This window comes from Apodemus sylvaticus, chromosome 4 (genome assembly GCF_947179515.1).
Source record: "Apodemus sylvaticus chromosome 4, mApoSyl1.1, whole genome shotgun sequence".
In the NCBI taxonomy this organism is placed as follows: Eukaryota; Metazoa; Chordata; class Mammalia; order Rodentia; family Muridae; genus Apodemus; species Apodemus sylvaticus.
Window position 1 is genome coordinate 23043395 of NC_067475.1, and position 15411 is coordinate 23058805.

Here is a 15411-nt window from a genome sequence, read left to right on the forward strand (position 1 = left end):
CACCAGCAGTGGAGGAGTTCTAGGTTAAAATTTTGAGGTGAGTGGGTGGCCCCATTCCTAAAATGGGGCTGTGCCTAACCTCTGCATAAGGTCTCTACAGGTTCTCTTTCCCCTATGGTGGGTATTTCGGCTAATCTGATCCCTGTTGGGTCCTGGTAGCCTCTTGTTTCCTAGCATCTGGGACTTGCTGGTGGCAAGTGCCAGTGTTTCTCTGTGTAGCCCTTGCTGTCCTGGAACTCACTCCGTAGACCAGGCTAGCCTTGAACTCAGAAATCTGCCTGCCTCTGTCTCCCAAGTGCTGGGATTAAAGTTGTGCACCACCACTGCCCAGCTTTATTTTTTTTTAATGCTTTTTATTGGAATTTTTTATTTACATTTCAAATGTTATCCCCTTTCCCATTTCCCCCTCCCACTTTCCAGAAACCCCCTATCCCATCCTCCCTCACCCTGCTTCTATGAGGGTGTTCCTCCACCCACCCCACTCCCACCTCTCCCCCCTTCATTTCCCCTACTCTAGGGCATCTATCAATCCTTCATAGGACCAAGGACCTCTTCTCCCACTGATGCCTGACAAGGCAATCCTCTGCTACATATGCAGCTGGAGCCATGTGTACTCCTTGGTTGATGGAGTGGGGTAACCCAACCACAAAAGAACACACATAGTATGCACTTACTGATTTAGCCCAAAAGCTCTGGATAACCAAGATACAATTCACAGACTACATGAAGCTCAAGAAGAAGGAAGACCAAAGTCTGAGTGCTTCCATTCTTCTGAGAAGGGGAAAAATGCGCACAGGGGTAAATATGGAGGTAAAGTGTAGAGCAGAGACTGAAGGAAAGGTCATCCAGAGACTGTCCCACCTGGGGATTAATCCCATATATAGTCACCAAACCCTGACACCATTGTAGATGCCCAGAAATGCTTGCTGAATGGAGCCTAATATGGCTGTCTCCTGAGAGGCCCTGTCAGAGCCTTGAAAATACAGAGGTTGATTCTCACAGCCAACCATTGGACTGTGCATAGGGTCCCCAATGGAGGAGTTAGAGACAGGATTGAAGGAATTGAAGGGGTTTGAAACCTCATAGGAAGAACAACAATATCAACCAGCCAGACACCCCCAGAGCTCCCAGAAACTCATTTTTATAAGATAATTGTATACTAACACACATCTCTAAATATAGAAAATGGAGTAAATTTACTTAAAGCAGAGGTCTAGACATCTACTGAATGTCTCCATACTTCTTGAATGTGATACTTTGAAACTAATATAGACTCTCAAGTTCTCTAGAAAATTAATTTTCCACAACTGTAATTTTAAACAACCTTGGCCCACTGGCCCCAAGCAACCAAAAAAACAAAAAACATCAAAAACCAAAACAAAACAACAATACCACCTTGAAGGAACCCTACATTAGAAAGAAAATGGATAAAAAATAACATTGTTAAAACATAGAAAGAGCTCTTATATTTTATGGTTGTGAGCCTAGCCTTTAACGGCTGAGCCATCTAAAGCAGGAGTGGTCCCTGGTTCTGGAAAGACTCAGTGAAACAGTATTTGGCAAAACCAGAACGGGGAACTGGGAAGGGGTGGGAGGGAGGACAGGGGAAGAGAAGGGGGCTTACGGGACTTTCGGGGAGTGGGGGGGGGCTAGAAAAGGGGAAATCATTTGAAATGTAAATAAATTATATCAAATAAAAAAAAAGACAACAACAAAAAAAAAAAAAGAAATATTCAGACAAAAAAAAAAAAAAAAACATAGAAAGAGCAGCAGTGTGGTAGTAGTGCATGCCTTTAACTCCAGCACTTGGGAAGCAGAGACAGGTGAATCTTTGTGAGTTCAAGGCCAGCCTGGACTACAGAGCAAGTTCCAGGACAGCTAGGGCTGTAGGGAGAAACCCTGTTCCAAACAAAACAAAACAAAAATATATGTGTATGAGCATGCGCACGCGCACGTGTGTGTGTGTGTGTGTGTGTGTGTGTGTGTGTAATCACAGTTAAGGTGGACCAAAAAGAGTATGAATAGAATAAGAAGTTACAGTGTACACTAATTAACCCAGAATGATAAGAGCAGAGAGCAGAGGAAGACAGGAGCGAAGGAAATGTAAAGTATACAGGAAAAGTTTTTAAATTACAAGAAAAAGGACTTCCGTGTCAAATAATGTAATTCTAAGTAAGCACTTTCAGTTAAAGATTTATAAGCTGGACATAAATAAGAGCTGAAAGGATCTGCTACCTGCGAGAACATCATTTTGATTTAAAAAAAAAAAAAAAGACACAACAAGGACTAAGTGTGACACATTCCACTAAAATCAGAACACGAAGTCAGCAGGGCGTTTGTGCTTCTGATACACGGAGCCTGGAGGAGCTACAGAATTCGTTCCACTAGAAAAAGACTGCAAATGAAGCACAAGAAGATTCCAAACCAAACATATAAATAAGAAATGCCAGTGCTTGTGGGGAACCATGGAGTTGGCCTGAGAGACATGCATTGTGGGTTTTTCAAGTCAGAACCCATGGCTTCTGGGGCAGTGTGCCTTTCAGTTCCGGAGAAACCAAGGCACTCCTTCAGGCAGCGAAACATTCATGCCACCTTTTCATTCTTCATGTTCCCTAGAAGCCAACACAACACATAGGAGCTTGACAGGACAATTGGTCTTACTCATTAATCTTGTGTATCCTGCATAGCTTAAAAATCACCATTGTATCCTGGCAACCACCACTATATTCTGTTTCTGGTAAGGGTATAAAAAGTCTGATTTCTTGCAATAGATCTGTCTCAGGATCAGTCTTGCTGAGACCTCTCCATCCCATCCTTGTTAAGATTCAGTTGTCATCATCCATATCATGTAGCCTTAGCCCAGTTAATAAGTACTAGAATTTATAAGTGCTCATCAAATATCCCATAAAATACACCCAAAAGTATTATAAAGACCTGATCTGAGCACAATAGCCACTCTTCTATACAGATTTAAGCCATACTCTCAGAAAGTCCTCATCTCGGAAGACTGCCATTCACTATGAAGGCAAATGACATCCATGAAAATACTACATATATAAATATATATTTTTAAAAGTAGAAAACATCCAAATGCTTCTTATATCCATAGGAAAGTAGATATGGCAATACTATAGAGGGCATATTTAAAATTTAATACAATGTTAAATTTATAATTCTTCAATATTTTTTCTTAAAATATCAAAATACATCTTTCAAAGCATCATCCTCAGGTATGAGATTCTGATTTGTCAATAATATCAATAAACCAATAACTAAAACTCATTGCACATATGCTTTGTACTTTCTAGAAATAATTCTACTCATGCCATAGCTAAGAGAAAGCTTTGACAAACCTCATATGTTGTAGGGCCAGGAGAAAACTCGTCATGACACTCCTCAAAACGCTTTGGTCCTTTAACGAATGAGATTATGGCACCAGACTTCATTAAAATAGGATTGTAGGTTGCAGGTCCTAAGAGAAAAGAAATATAAATTTAAAGTATATTTTCACTTACTAGCTTTAATTAGTTACCTGTTGCTCTTTGTTGGTCTCTGTTTGTAGCCTACAAAATAAGAAGCATATGCTCTGTAGTTTCTCTAAACAGTTAAGGACTCTGAACCACGATAAGCAGGAAATGGTGCCCATTTATTCAGTTGTAAATGTATGAAAAAAATTTCAAAAAAGAAGACAAAACTGCTTCCTCAACACAAACATTATAAAAAAAAATACTTCACCATTTAGTCCCCAAATATTGATTCCCATTCAGTGAGGGCATCATAGCAGCTGCATTTAAAAAAATATTAAGAAGACTAAAAAAGACAGACAACAAACAAGTTATGCCTGTAATTTCAACTCCAGGGAATCTAATCTTCTATCTTCTGCAGGCACACACAGAAAGAAGGAAAAAAAGAAAGGAGGGAAGGAAGGAAAGAAGGAAGGAAGGAAGGAAGGAAGGAAGGAAGGAAGAAAGGAAGGAAGGAAGGAAGGAAGGAGGGAAGGAAGGAAGGAAAAGAAAGGAGGGAAGGAAGGGAAGAAGGAAGGAAGGAAGGAGGGAGGGAAGGAGGGAGGGAGGGAGGGAAGGAAGGAAGGAAAGAAGGAAGGAAGGAAGGAAGGAAGGAAGGAAAAGAAAGGAGGGAAGATCTTTTTCAATAGAGAAAACAAAAAGATATAAATCATCTATGAAAATGGTAATCTTACAAAAGAAATGACCCAAACAAGGGAAGCATGGAAGGAAGGAGTTACATCATAAGTTTAGTAAGAATGACTTATGCATCAAAGTTGTAAATATTTCCAAGTAATAATATCAAAACAACAAAGCTCAGTAGGAAACTGATCTGGAGACCAAGAATCCACTTAATCACGTAGGAAAAATGGTTGGGACTAAAGGTTGAGAGACCAACAGAAAAAAAGGGGAGTAAAGAAAAAGACAAAGGGAATCTAGTGACAGATTGTGACTATATTTATACAGATTTTTATTTATTTATGAACATCCCCAGAACTCCCCCTACTCCCAGCTCCCGCCTCACAGAGTCCCTGCCCCCATCTCCTATTCCCTTCTACTCTGAGAGGGTGGAGAACCCCTAAGTATACCTCCATCTGGGCACATCAAGTCTCTGCCAGATTGGACACATCCTCTCACATAGAGACCAGATTATAGGGGATTCCACAGTCAGGCTACAGCTTTAGGAAGAGCCTCTACTCCAGTTTTTGGGGGGGCCCACATAGGAGACTGGAGACTGAGCTGTATCTACTACATATGTGCTGTAGGCCTAATTCCAGCCTGTGTATGTTCTGTGGTTTTTGGATCCGTTTCTGACAGCTCTCAAGGGTCCAGGTTACTTGACTATGTGGATCTTCCTGTGGGGTTCCAATTCCCTTCAGGGCCTTCAACCCAACCCCCAAATTTTCCATAAGAGTTTCAATGTTTTGTGGTGGGTATCTGCATCTATTTCAGTCCGCTGATAGGTAGAGCCTCTCATAAGGCAGTTATGCTAGGCACCTATCTGCAAGCATAACAGAGTGTTATTTAAAGTGTCAGGGATTGGTGCTTGCTAATAGGATGGGTTTCAAGTTGGGCCAGTAATTGGTTGGCCATTCCTTCAGTCTCTGCCCTATTTTGGTTCCTGCATTTCTTTTAGACAGGTCAAATTTTGGGTCAAAAGTTTTTTAGGAGGGTTGGAATCCCCATCCCTCCACTGGGGGTCCTGCTTGGCTCCAGGAGGTGGCCTCTTCACATTCCATGCCACTAGGTTAAGCTTCCTGGCTAAAGTCACCTGCATTGACTACTGGGGCCTCCCCCATCCCAGGGCTCTGCAACTTCCTAACTTCATTCACTCTGGGCCTCTCTTTTGCCTCTCCTCCAAAAATTCTTTTATTGTTCAGCATTATTTTGGCTACCCTGGGATTTTTGTTTCTCTGTATGAAGTTGAGTATTGTTCTTAAAGGTCTGTAAAAATTGTGTTGGAATTCTGACAGGGATTGCATTGCATCTGTAGATTGTTTTTGGTAAGATGGCTGTTTTCACTATGTTAATTCTACCAATACATTAGCATGGGAGATCTTTCCATCTTCTGAGATCTTCTTCAATTTTTTCTTCAGGGACTTGAAGTTCTAACAAAGATCTTTTCTTTCTTACTTAGAGTTACACCAAGATATTTTATATTATTTGTGTCTATTGTGAAGGGTGTTGTTTTCCTAATTTCGTTTTTCTTGGATATTTTATCCATTTACATTTCAAATGTTATCCCCTTTCCTGGTTTCCTCTCTGGAAACCCTCTATCCCATCCCCCTGCTTCTATGAGGGTGCCCCCCACCCACCCACTCACCCACTCCAGCCTCTCTGCCCAGGCATCTGCCCATTTATCATCTGTAAAAGGAAGGCTACTCATTTTTTTTGAGTTGATTTTTATCAAACTGCTTTGAGGAAGTTTTTTTATCAGCTGTAGGAGTTCTCTGGTAGAATTATGAACATGGCTTATCTATACTATCATATCATCAGAAAATATATACCTTGACTTCTTCCTATCTGATAATATCTCCTTGGTCTCCTTTTGTTGTCTCATTGCTCTAGCTGTAACTTCAAGAACTATATTGAATACATAGGGAAAGAGTGGGCAGCCTTGTCTTGTTCCTGAAGAAGCTGGGATTGTTCAAGTTTCTCTCCATTTAATTTGATGTTGGCTATTGGCTTGCTGTACATTGCTTTCATTATGTTTGGCCATATACCCTGCATCTCTGATCTCTCCAAGACTTTAACATGAAGGGGTATTAGATTTTCTTGAAGACTTTTTCAGCATCTTCTAAGATGATCATTTAATTTTTTTCTTTCAGTTTGTTTATACAGTAGCTGACATTGACGAGATTTTGTTTATTGAACCACCCCTGCATCCCTGAGATGACACCTACTTGATTATGGTGAATGGTGTTTTTGATGTGTTCCTGGATTGGGTTTGCAAGAATTTATTGACTACTGTTGCATCGATCTTCATAAAAGAAATTGGACTAAATTTCTCTTTTCTTGTTGGGCCTTTGTGTGGATATCAGGGTAACTGTGGACTTATAAAATAAATTAGGTAGTATTCTTGTTTCTATTTTGTGGAATTGTTTGGGGAGTTTTGGTATTAGCTCTTCTTAGAGAGTCTGGTAGAAGTCTGCACTAAAACCATTAGCTATGGGCATTTTGAAGGAGATTTATAATGACTGCTTACATCTATTTCCTAGGGGGTTATGGGACTGTTTAGATACTTTATCTTGAGTTAACTTTGGTGAGTGGTATAAATGTCTAAAAAAATTAATCAGTTTCATTTAGATTTTCCAGTTTTGTGAATTATAGACTTTTGAAGTCAGACCTAATGATTTTTTTTAATTTCCTCAGTTTCCATTGTTATCTCTCTCTTTTATTTATGATTTTATTAATTTAGATACTGTCTCTGCCTTTACTTAGTTCAGATAAGAGTTTGTCTACCTTGTTGATTTTGTCAAAGATATTAGCCTGGAAAACTGGAATACCCAAAACATAATCCACACATCAAATGAGGTACAAGAAAAACGGAGGAGTGGCCCCTGGTTCTGGGAAGACTCAGTGTAGCAGTATAAGACAAAACCAGAACAAGGAAGAGGGAAGGGATGGGTGGGAGAACAGGGGGAGGGAAGGGAGCTTATGTGACTTTCCGGAGTAGGGGACCAGAAAAGGGGAAATCATTTGAAATGTAAATAAAAAATATATTGAATAAAATTAAAAAAAAATACTAAGAGAAGAAAACCTTAAAAAAAAAAAAAAAAAAAAAAAAAGAACCAGTACTTGGTTTTGTTGATCCTTTCTATTTCTTTCTTTCTAATTGATTGATTGTATATCTGAGTTTATTTCCTGTTATCTATTTATCTTGGGTTTGTTTGCCTCATTTTGTTCTAGATCTTCCAGGTGTGCTGTTAAGTTGCTAGTATGAAATTTCTTCGAATTTTTTTTTGAAGGCACTTAGTGCTAGGAACTTTCCTCTTAGCACTGATTTCATTGTGTCCCATAAGTCTGGATATGTTGTGCCTTCATTTTCATTGAATTCTACAAAGTCTTTGATTTCCTCATTTCTTCCCTTCCCAAGTTATTGAGTAGAGAGTTATTCAGTTTCCATAAGTATGTGGGCTTTCTGTTGTTTCTGTTGTTGAAATCTAGCCTAAATATGTGTTGATCTTACAGAATGCATGGTGTTATTTCAATCTTCTTGTATATGTTGAGGCTTGCTGTGTGCCTAATTATATAGTCATTTTTGGAGAAGGTTCTGAGAGGTGCTGAGAAAGAGTATTGTTTTGTTTCAGGGTGAAAGGTTCTGGAGTTATCTGTTAAATCCATTTGGTTCAGAGCATCTGTTTGTTTCATCGTTTCTGTGTTTAGTTTCTATTTCCATGACCTGTCCATTGGCGAGAGTGGTGTGTTGAAGTCTCCCACTATTATCATGTGGGACTCAGAGTATGATTTGAGATTTATTAAAGTTTGTTTTACAAACGTGGGTATCCTTGCATTTGGGGCATAGATATTCAGAAAAGTCATCTTGTGGACTTTTCCTTTGATGGGTATGAAGCATCTTTCCACATTTCTTTTGATAACTTTTGGTTGAAAGTTTATTTTACTAGATATTAGAATGGCTACTCATCTTGTTTCTTGGGTCCATTTGCTTGGAAAACCTTTTTCCAGCCCTTTACTCTGGGCTAGTTTCCAACTCTGCTTCTGGGGTATTTCTTGTATGCAGCAGAATGATGGAATCTGTTTGCATCTCCAATCTGTTAGCCTGTCTCTTTATTAGGGAATTGAGTCCACCAATATTGAGACATATTAATGACCAAGGATTGTTATTTCCTGCTATTTCGATCCTAGAAGTATTACTGTGTGTGTGTGTGTGTGTGTGTGTGTGTGTGTGTGTGTGTGTGTGTGTTGGTGAGTCTCTTATTTAGGGCTTTACTGTGAGATGATTAATTTCTTGTGTTTTCTTGGGTGTTTTCTCCTTTTATTGGAGATTTCCCTTTAGTATCCTCTGTAGGGATGGATTACTAGAAAGGTATTTATTTAAATTTGATTTTGTCATGGCATATCTTAATTTCTCCAAGTATGGTAATTGAGAGTTTTGTTCGGTATACTGGTCTGGGCTGGCATCTATGTTCTCCTAGGATCTGCTGAACATCTGCCCATGATCTTCTGGTATTTAGAGTCTCTGTTGAGAAGTCAGGTGTAATTCTGATACATTTGCCATTATATGTTACTTAGCCTTATTCCCTTGCAACTTTATTATTCTTTCTTTATTTTGTAAATTTAGTGGTTTGATTATTATGTAGGAGCAGGATTTTCTTTCCTGGCCCAATCTGGAGTTCTGTAAACTTCTAGTACACGTATGGCCATCTCTTTCTTTAGGTTAGGGAAGTTTTTCTTCTTTGATTTTGTTGAAGAAGCTTTCTGGCCCTTTGAACTGGGAATCTTCACCCTCTCCCATTCCTAATTTTTTAGATTTGGTATTTTCATAGTCCCAAATTTCCTGGATGTTTTGAGTTAGGAACTTTTTATACTTGGCATTTTCTTTGATTGGTATATCTGTTTCTTTGCTATATCTTCTACACTTGAAAGTTTACCTTTCTTGTATTTTGTTAGTGATGCTTGGATCTGTAAGTTCCTGTTCTCTCTCCTAGGTTTTCCATCTCCAGGGTTGTCTCCTTTCGTGTTTTCTTTATTGTTTCTATTTCCATTTTTTTGGTCTTAGACTGTTTTAGTCATTTCCTATGCCTGTTTGATTGTATTTTCCTGTTTTTCTTTAAAGAATTTATTTGTTTCCTATTTAAGAACTATTCAGTTGTGTTTTCCTGTGTTTCTTTAAGGTGATTATTTATGTCTTCTTTAAAGGCCTCTATCATCTTCATTAGATGAGATTTAAGGTCAGATTCTTGCTTTTCAGATAGGTTAGGATATCCAGGGCTTGTTGTAGTAGAACAGCTGAGTTCTGATGGTGCCATGTTGCACTGACTTCTGCTGATTATATTCTTGCACTTGACTTATACAACCTGGTATTTCTGGTGTTAGTTGGTCTGGGTGCCCGAGGTTGGAGCAGGCTTCCCAGGAGGCAGATGGAGCTGTGGGATAGGGAGTGGCTCACTGATCAGTGACTGTAGATGTTGATGCAGATTGGAAGGAGGATGGAGCGCCTTCCAATGGACATGGCAGGGCAGAGTCCACACTGCTGCTGGGCTTGCTGGGGGCTCAGCAGGTGTGGGATTGGGGTAGGGAGGTTTTCACTTGTATATTTCAGGTTAAAGCAGACCTCCTGGGAGGCAGGCAGAGCTGTGGGGTGGAGTGAAGTGCGATTTTCTGTGACTGTCTCTGGGGTTATCTGCAGTAGTAGATCAGAGCACCATGCTCTACCCCACAGATTTATACAACTTCATAGTGTAAATATAGACAGGTTAATTGCTACACTCATAGTCTGTCATTAACCAATATTAACAATGTCTGCTCCATGCCAAATCCTGTGTTTCAAGAAAGAGTTCTATGAGGTCAAACACTTCAAAAGGACAGACTTCATGGAAGATTATCTTTCCATATATGTGAGGAATATTTCAGGACAGTTGTGATAACTGAAATTAAAACAGGGGAATTCAAGAGGCACTTCAGGAATATAAAATAATTTGTGGCTTAGAATATCATCAATGAACATATGCAGTAATAGTAAACACAAAGACATTAATTGAATATAAATTTAATGCTTCTGCATCTCTAGCCAACATTCATTCAAAACTATATATATTTGCAAGCATGCGTTCCTTGTTCCAAGTCTAATAGCTTTTTAGAATTAATACATTCATATGAATCATTATGATCTGTTTTTCCTTGTAGTACAGCATTTCAAAATTTGGAGAAGAAGACATCCAGGCTTTAGGTCAAACATTCCATAGCAACTGAATTAACAGTTATCACAAGTTATAAACGTCATGGTAAAAAGCTAATGGATAATGACCCACCAAGGCACGTGTATTTTAACCTATCTCTTCTTACTGTAAAGTAACAGTATAAGTGACTTTAGGATAATGTTATTTGTATGGAACTAGAATGTAGTAGAATAACAAATATATTTGTATACAAAATATGTTGTGACAGACTTTCATATACAAATTCAAATATACATAGAAAATGCATATATTGCTGCTGTAATCAGAGAAGAACTACCATTGAAAACTGTCTGTGTAATTCCAGTAGGTTAATTGACAACTGCAACTGTACTGACCTTAATTGACAAAGGTTAATGCAACAGGTAAGGCTATTATCCAAACATTATTTTATTGAGACATTTTATTTTAAATTATGAAGAAATCTAGTCTATCCTCTGCATTCACTACTATGCTACAACAATAGATAAGCATGTTTGCTAATTGCTATACAGATTCTTTCTATATTCTGCAGATATATGTATGCATTCTGAATACATATACATAATACAGATATAGTGAAGCAATTCTTCAAGTATAATTTAGTAGATTTTCTTCTTTTGTTGTAATTCCTCTGAGGAGCATTAAGTAAAGAAAAATATTTCATCATTCATCTTCTTGCATTTTAGCACTTAGTCTGTTTTAAGCTACAGAGTATTAAAAAGGTTTATTTCACTTAGTCTTAAAATATATTTCCAATTATGTATACTTCTGCTCAGATGATACAGGTCAAAGACTTACATCACTACACCAGCTCTGATTCCCAGCTGGATTATACAGAATCCATCTCCTATTTATATACCAAATGCCACATTTTAATCACAGGTTTTAGAAGAGGAAAACTTCTCATCCAACACCTATGAAAAGTCTGACTGAATCCTGACTGGTATATAATAGGAAATTCCATAGCAGGTGATTCTTATAATTACATATTTTCCAGCCCTCTGCCAATTCAGTCTCTATGAAATGTCACCCAATGCCACAGGGCAAAAACAGAAGGGAACAGAAACACTGAGTAATCTAAAATAAAATCTGTGCTCACAGCCCTTCAGTGTGACCATTTTGGTACATAAGAGTGGACTCTAAAATAACCACTTATATATAGAGCTGGAAATCTTTGATTAAAAAAATGGCTGTCTCCACACTGAGTCAAAATTTAGAAATCAAGAAATCATTCTTAAGAATAATAAACTCCTTGTCCTGTAAAATGACAGAAACTCACTTAAAAGTAAATATTCCATGTGTGGGTACAGTTTTATGAATTTAAAAAAATGAGAAAATTGCTTATTTGAGTAAAATACCAGTTACAGAGTTCATATTTTACACAAATTATTTCCTCACAGTGACTTGGTTATTTGTTTTTTACAAATGAAAGAATATCAAAGAAAAAAAGATGAGTCCACCACGCATGCCATCAGTACTAGAAATATGTTTGATTGGCTGTTCTCTACTGTATAGGAGATTCAATTTGATTCAATGGCACTTCAGAGTAGGAACCAGTGTCTCAGTCTATTAAACTGAACTTTCAGATAATGAAGAAAAATGCAGTCTAAATCTACATAAATTTTTAGTAAAATTCTCATGTCTGTGTTTACTAGATCATTAACTTCTCTGTCCAAAATCAAACTAATGTTGCACACGTGTTCTGTTGGTTGCAGGACTCAACCTTTACTGAATAAGCCATATCTCCTGCCCAGCACTGTTACATATTCAAAGACAGAATGCATAAAGATAGTGACTCTTTAAATACTTCCTTAAATATTGAATATTTACATCTTTAAAGTTATTATAGAGCATCAGGAAATACCTGTCAAAGGTCCTTAAGAATATTATAGTACACTCCAAACTAAATATATGAGGGAATTCATCTGCCTAAGCCATGTTCCTGTTAAAACACTGTTCTTCACATTGATTAAGCAATAGGGCTGTCTCTGCTATGACATATAAATATACAATCCTATGGATGTAGCTTCATTGACATGAAGCTTCAGTCAGCAATAGCTGTCTGTTTGTATGTCTTTACAGTATACACTTACCAAAATGTTCACCTATGAGCCCTGTCAAACATTATTATTTCTTATTTTCTGGTAATATAAGAACTTTGTTTTCAAATTTCATTAGACTGAAGGATATAAGCATTAAAACCCAGCATTCCAGGACAAACTATAGGAAACCAGTGGAAGGGAAAACATGTTTGATTTAAAACCCACTGTGTGGGCCACGAGCAGCCTAGAAGTGCAAGAGGCCAGCCTGGAAGTGCAAGAGGATCCAGCCCTGAGGCCTCTGGCAGGAGCCTTCAGGCTTCCACTTCTGGAACAGGAGCAGCCTGGTCCACTGCACCCAGTCTCCAGGCAGTGCAGGAGGTCAGCTGGGCACCCAGAGACCAGATGCGAAGAGGAAGCTTGCACTGGTGAGTCCAGCATTGACAACAAGACCAACTAACACCAGTGAGAACTAGATGGCAAAAGGCAAACGCAGGAACGTTATTAACAGAAATCAAGGCAATATGGCAGCATCTGAACCCAATTCTCCATTAGCAGCATGTCCTGGATACACTAACACTCCAGAAAAACAAGATATGAATTTAAAATCACAGGTCATGATGCTGTTACAGGATCACGTGAAGGACATAAATAAATCTCTTAAAGAAATTCAGGAGAAAATGATCAAAAGTTAGAAGCCCATAGAAGGGAAACACAAAAATCATTGAAAGAAATTCAGGAGAATTCAGAAGCCAATAAGAAGGAAACACAAAAATCACTTAAAGAAATACAGGAGAACTTTGGTCAACAGGCTGAGGTCATGAAAGAGGAAACACAAAAATCTCTTAAAGAATTACAGGAAAACACAAACAAGCAAGTGAAGGATCTAAGCAAAACCATCCAGGATCTAAAATCAGAAGTAGAAACAACTAAGAAATCTCAAAGGGAGACAACTTTAGAGATAGAAAACCTTGGGAAGAAATCAGGGGCCATAGATGCAACTATCAACAACAGAATACAAGAGATAGAAGAAAGAATCTCAGATGCTGAAGATACCATAGAAACCATGGACTCAACAGTCAAAGAAAATGCAAAATGCAAAAAGCTTAAACCCAAAATATCCAGGAAATCCAGGACACAAAGAGAAGACCAAACCTAAGAATTACAGGCATAGATGAGAGTAAAGATTTACAACTTAAAGGGCCAGAAAATATCTTCAATAAAATTATGGAAGAAAACTTCCCTAACCTAAAGAGAGAGATGTCCATGAATATACAAGAAGCCTGCAGAACTCCAAAGAGACTGGACCAGAACAGAAATACCTCCCGTCACATCATAATCAAAACCCCAAATGTACTAAACAAAGAGAGAATATTAAAGGCAGTAAGAGAAAAAGGCCAAGTAGCATATAAAGGAAGACCTATCAGAATCACACCAGACTTCTCACCAGAGACTATGAAAGCTAGAAGATCCTGGGCAGATCTCATGCAGACTCTAAAAGAACACAAATGCCAGCCAAAACTACTATACCCAGCAAAACTCTCAATCACCATAGATGGAGAAACCAAGATAATTCCATGACAAAACCAAGTTCACCCAATATCTTACCACAAACCCAGCCCTACAAAGGATAATAGGAGGAAAACACCAACACAAGGAGGGAAACTTCACCCTGGAAAATGCAAGATAGTAACCTTCTTTCATCAATCCCAAAAGAAGATAACCAATCAAATATAAAAGATAACATCAAAAATGACAGGAAGTAATAATCACTACTCCTTAATATCTCTTAACATCAATGGACTCAATTCCCCAATAAAAAGACATAGACTAACAGGATACATAAACAGGATCCTACATTTTGCTGCATACGGTAAACACACCTCAGTGTCAAAGACAAACACTACTTTAGAGTAAAAGGCTAGAAGACAATTTTACAAGCAAATGGTGTCAGGAAACAAGCCGGAGTAGCCATTCTAATATCAGATAAAATTGACTTTCAACCTAAAGTCATCAAAACAGACACTGAGGTCTCCTCAAAGGAAAAACACACCAAGAAGAACTCTCAATCTTGAACATCTATCCTCCAAATGCAAAGGCACCCTCATTCATAAAAGAAACTTTACTAAAGCTCAAAGCACACATTGCACCTAACACAATAATTGTGGGTGACTTCAACACTGCACTTTCCTCAATGGACTGATCAGGAAAGCAGACACTAAACAGGGACACAGTGAAACTAATTGAAGCTTTGGACCAATTAGATTTAACAGATATATATAGAACATTTCACCCTAAAGCAAAAGAATATACCTTTTTCTCAGCACCTCATGGTACCTTCTCAAAAAATCGACCATATAATTGGTCACAAGAGAGACCTCAACAAATATAGGTAGATCGACATAATCCCATGCCTCCTATCAGATCACTATGGAGTAAAAGTGTTCTTCAATAGCAACAAAAACAAAAGAAAGCCCACATATACATGGAAACTGAACAATACTCAATGATACCTTGGTCAAGGAAGAAATAAAGAAAGAAATCAAGACTTTTTAGAATTTAATGAAAATGAAGACACAACATACCCAAATCTATGGGACACAATGAAAGCAGTGCAAGGAGGAAAACTCATAGCCCTGAGTGCCTCCAAAAAGAAAATGGAGAGAGCATACACTAGCAGCTTAATGACACACCTGAAAGCCCTGGAGAAAAAAGAAGCGAATTCACCCAGGAGGAGTAGAAGGCAGGAAATCATCAAAATCAGGGCTGAAATCAATCAAGTAGAAACTAAGGGGACCATACAGAGAATCAACAAAACCAGGAGCTGGTTCTTTGAGAAAATCAACAAGATAGATAAATGCTTAGCCAGACTAACCAAAGGGCAAAGAGACAGTATCCAGATTAACAATATTAGAAATAAAAAGGGAGATATAACAACAGAAACTGAGGAAATTAAAAAAAATCATCAAA

General features: G+C 38.2%; 1 protein-coding gene across 1 annotated transcript in view; it reads right to left on the reverse strand.

The window, feature by feature from the left end:
- Stpg2 (sperm tail PG-rich repeat containing 2) overlaps positions 1-15411 on the reverse strand; it is a 499721-nt gene that overhangs the window by 194227 nt on the left and 290083 nt on the right. Inside the window, exon 12 of the mRNA XM_052178828.1 lies at positions 3354-3472. Coding sequence (XP_052034788.1) covers positions 3354-3472 — 119 coding nt within the window. The remainder of the gene's footprint in view (positions 1-3353; positions 3473-15411) is intronic.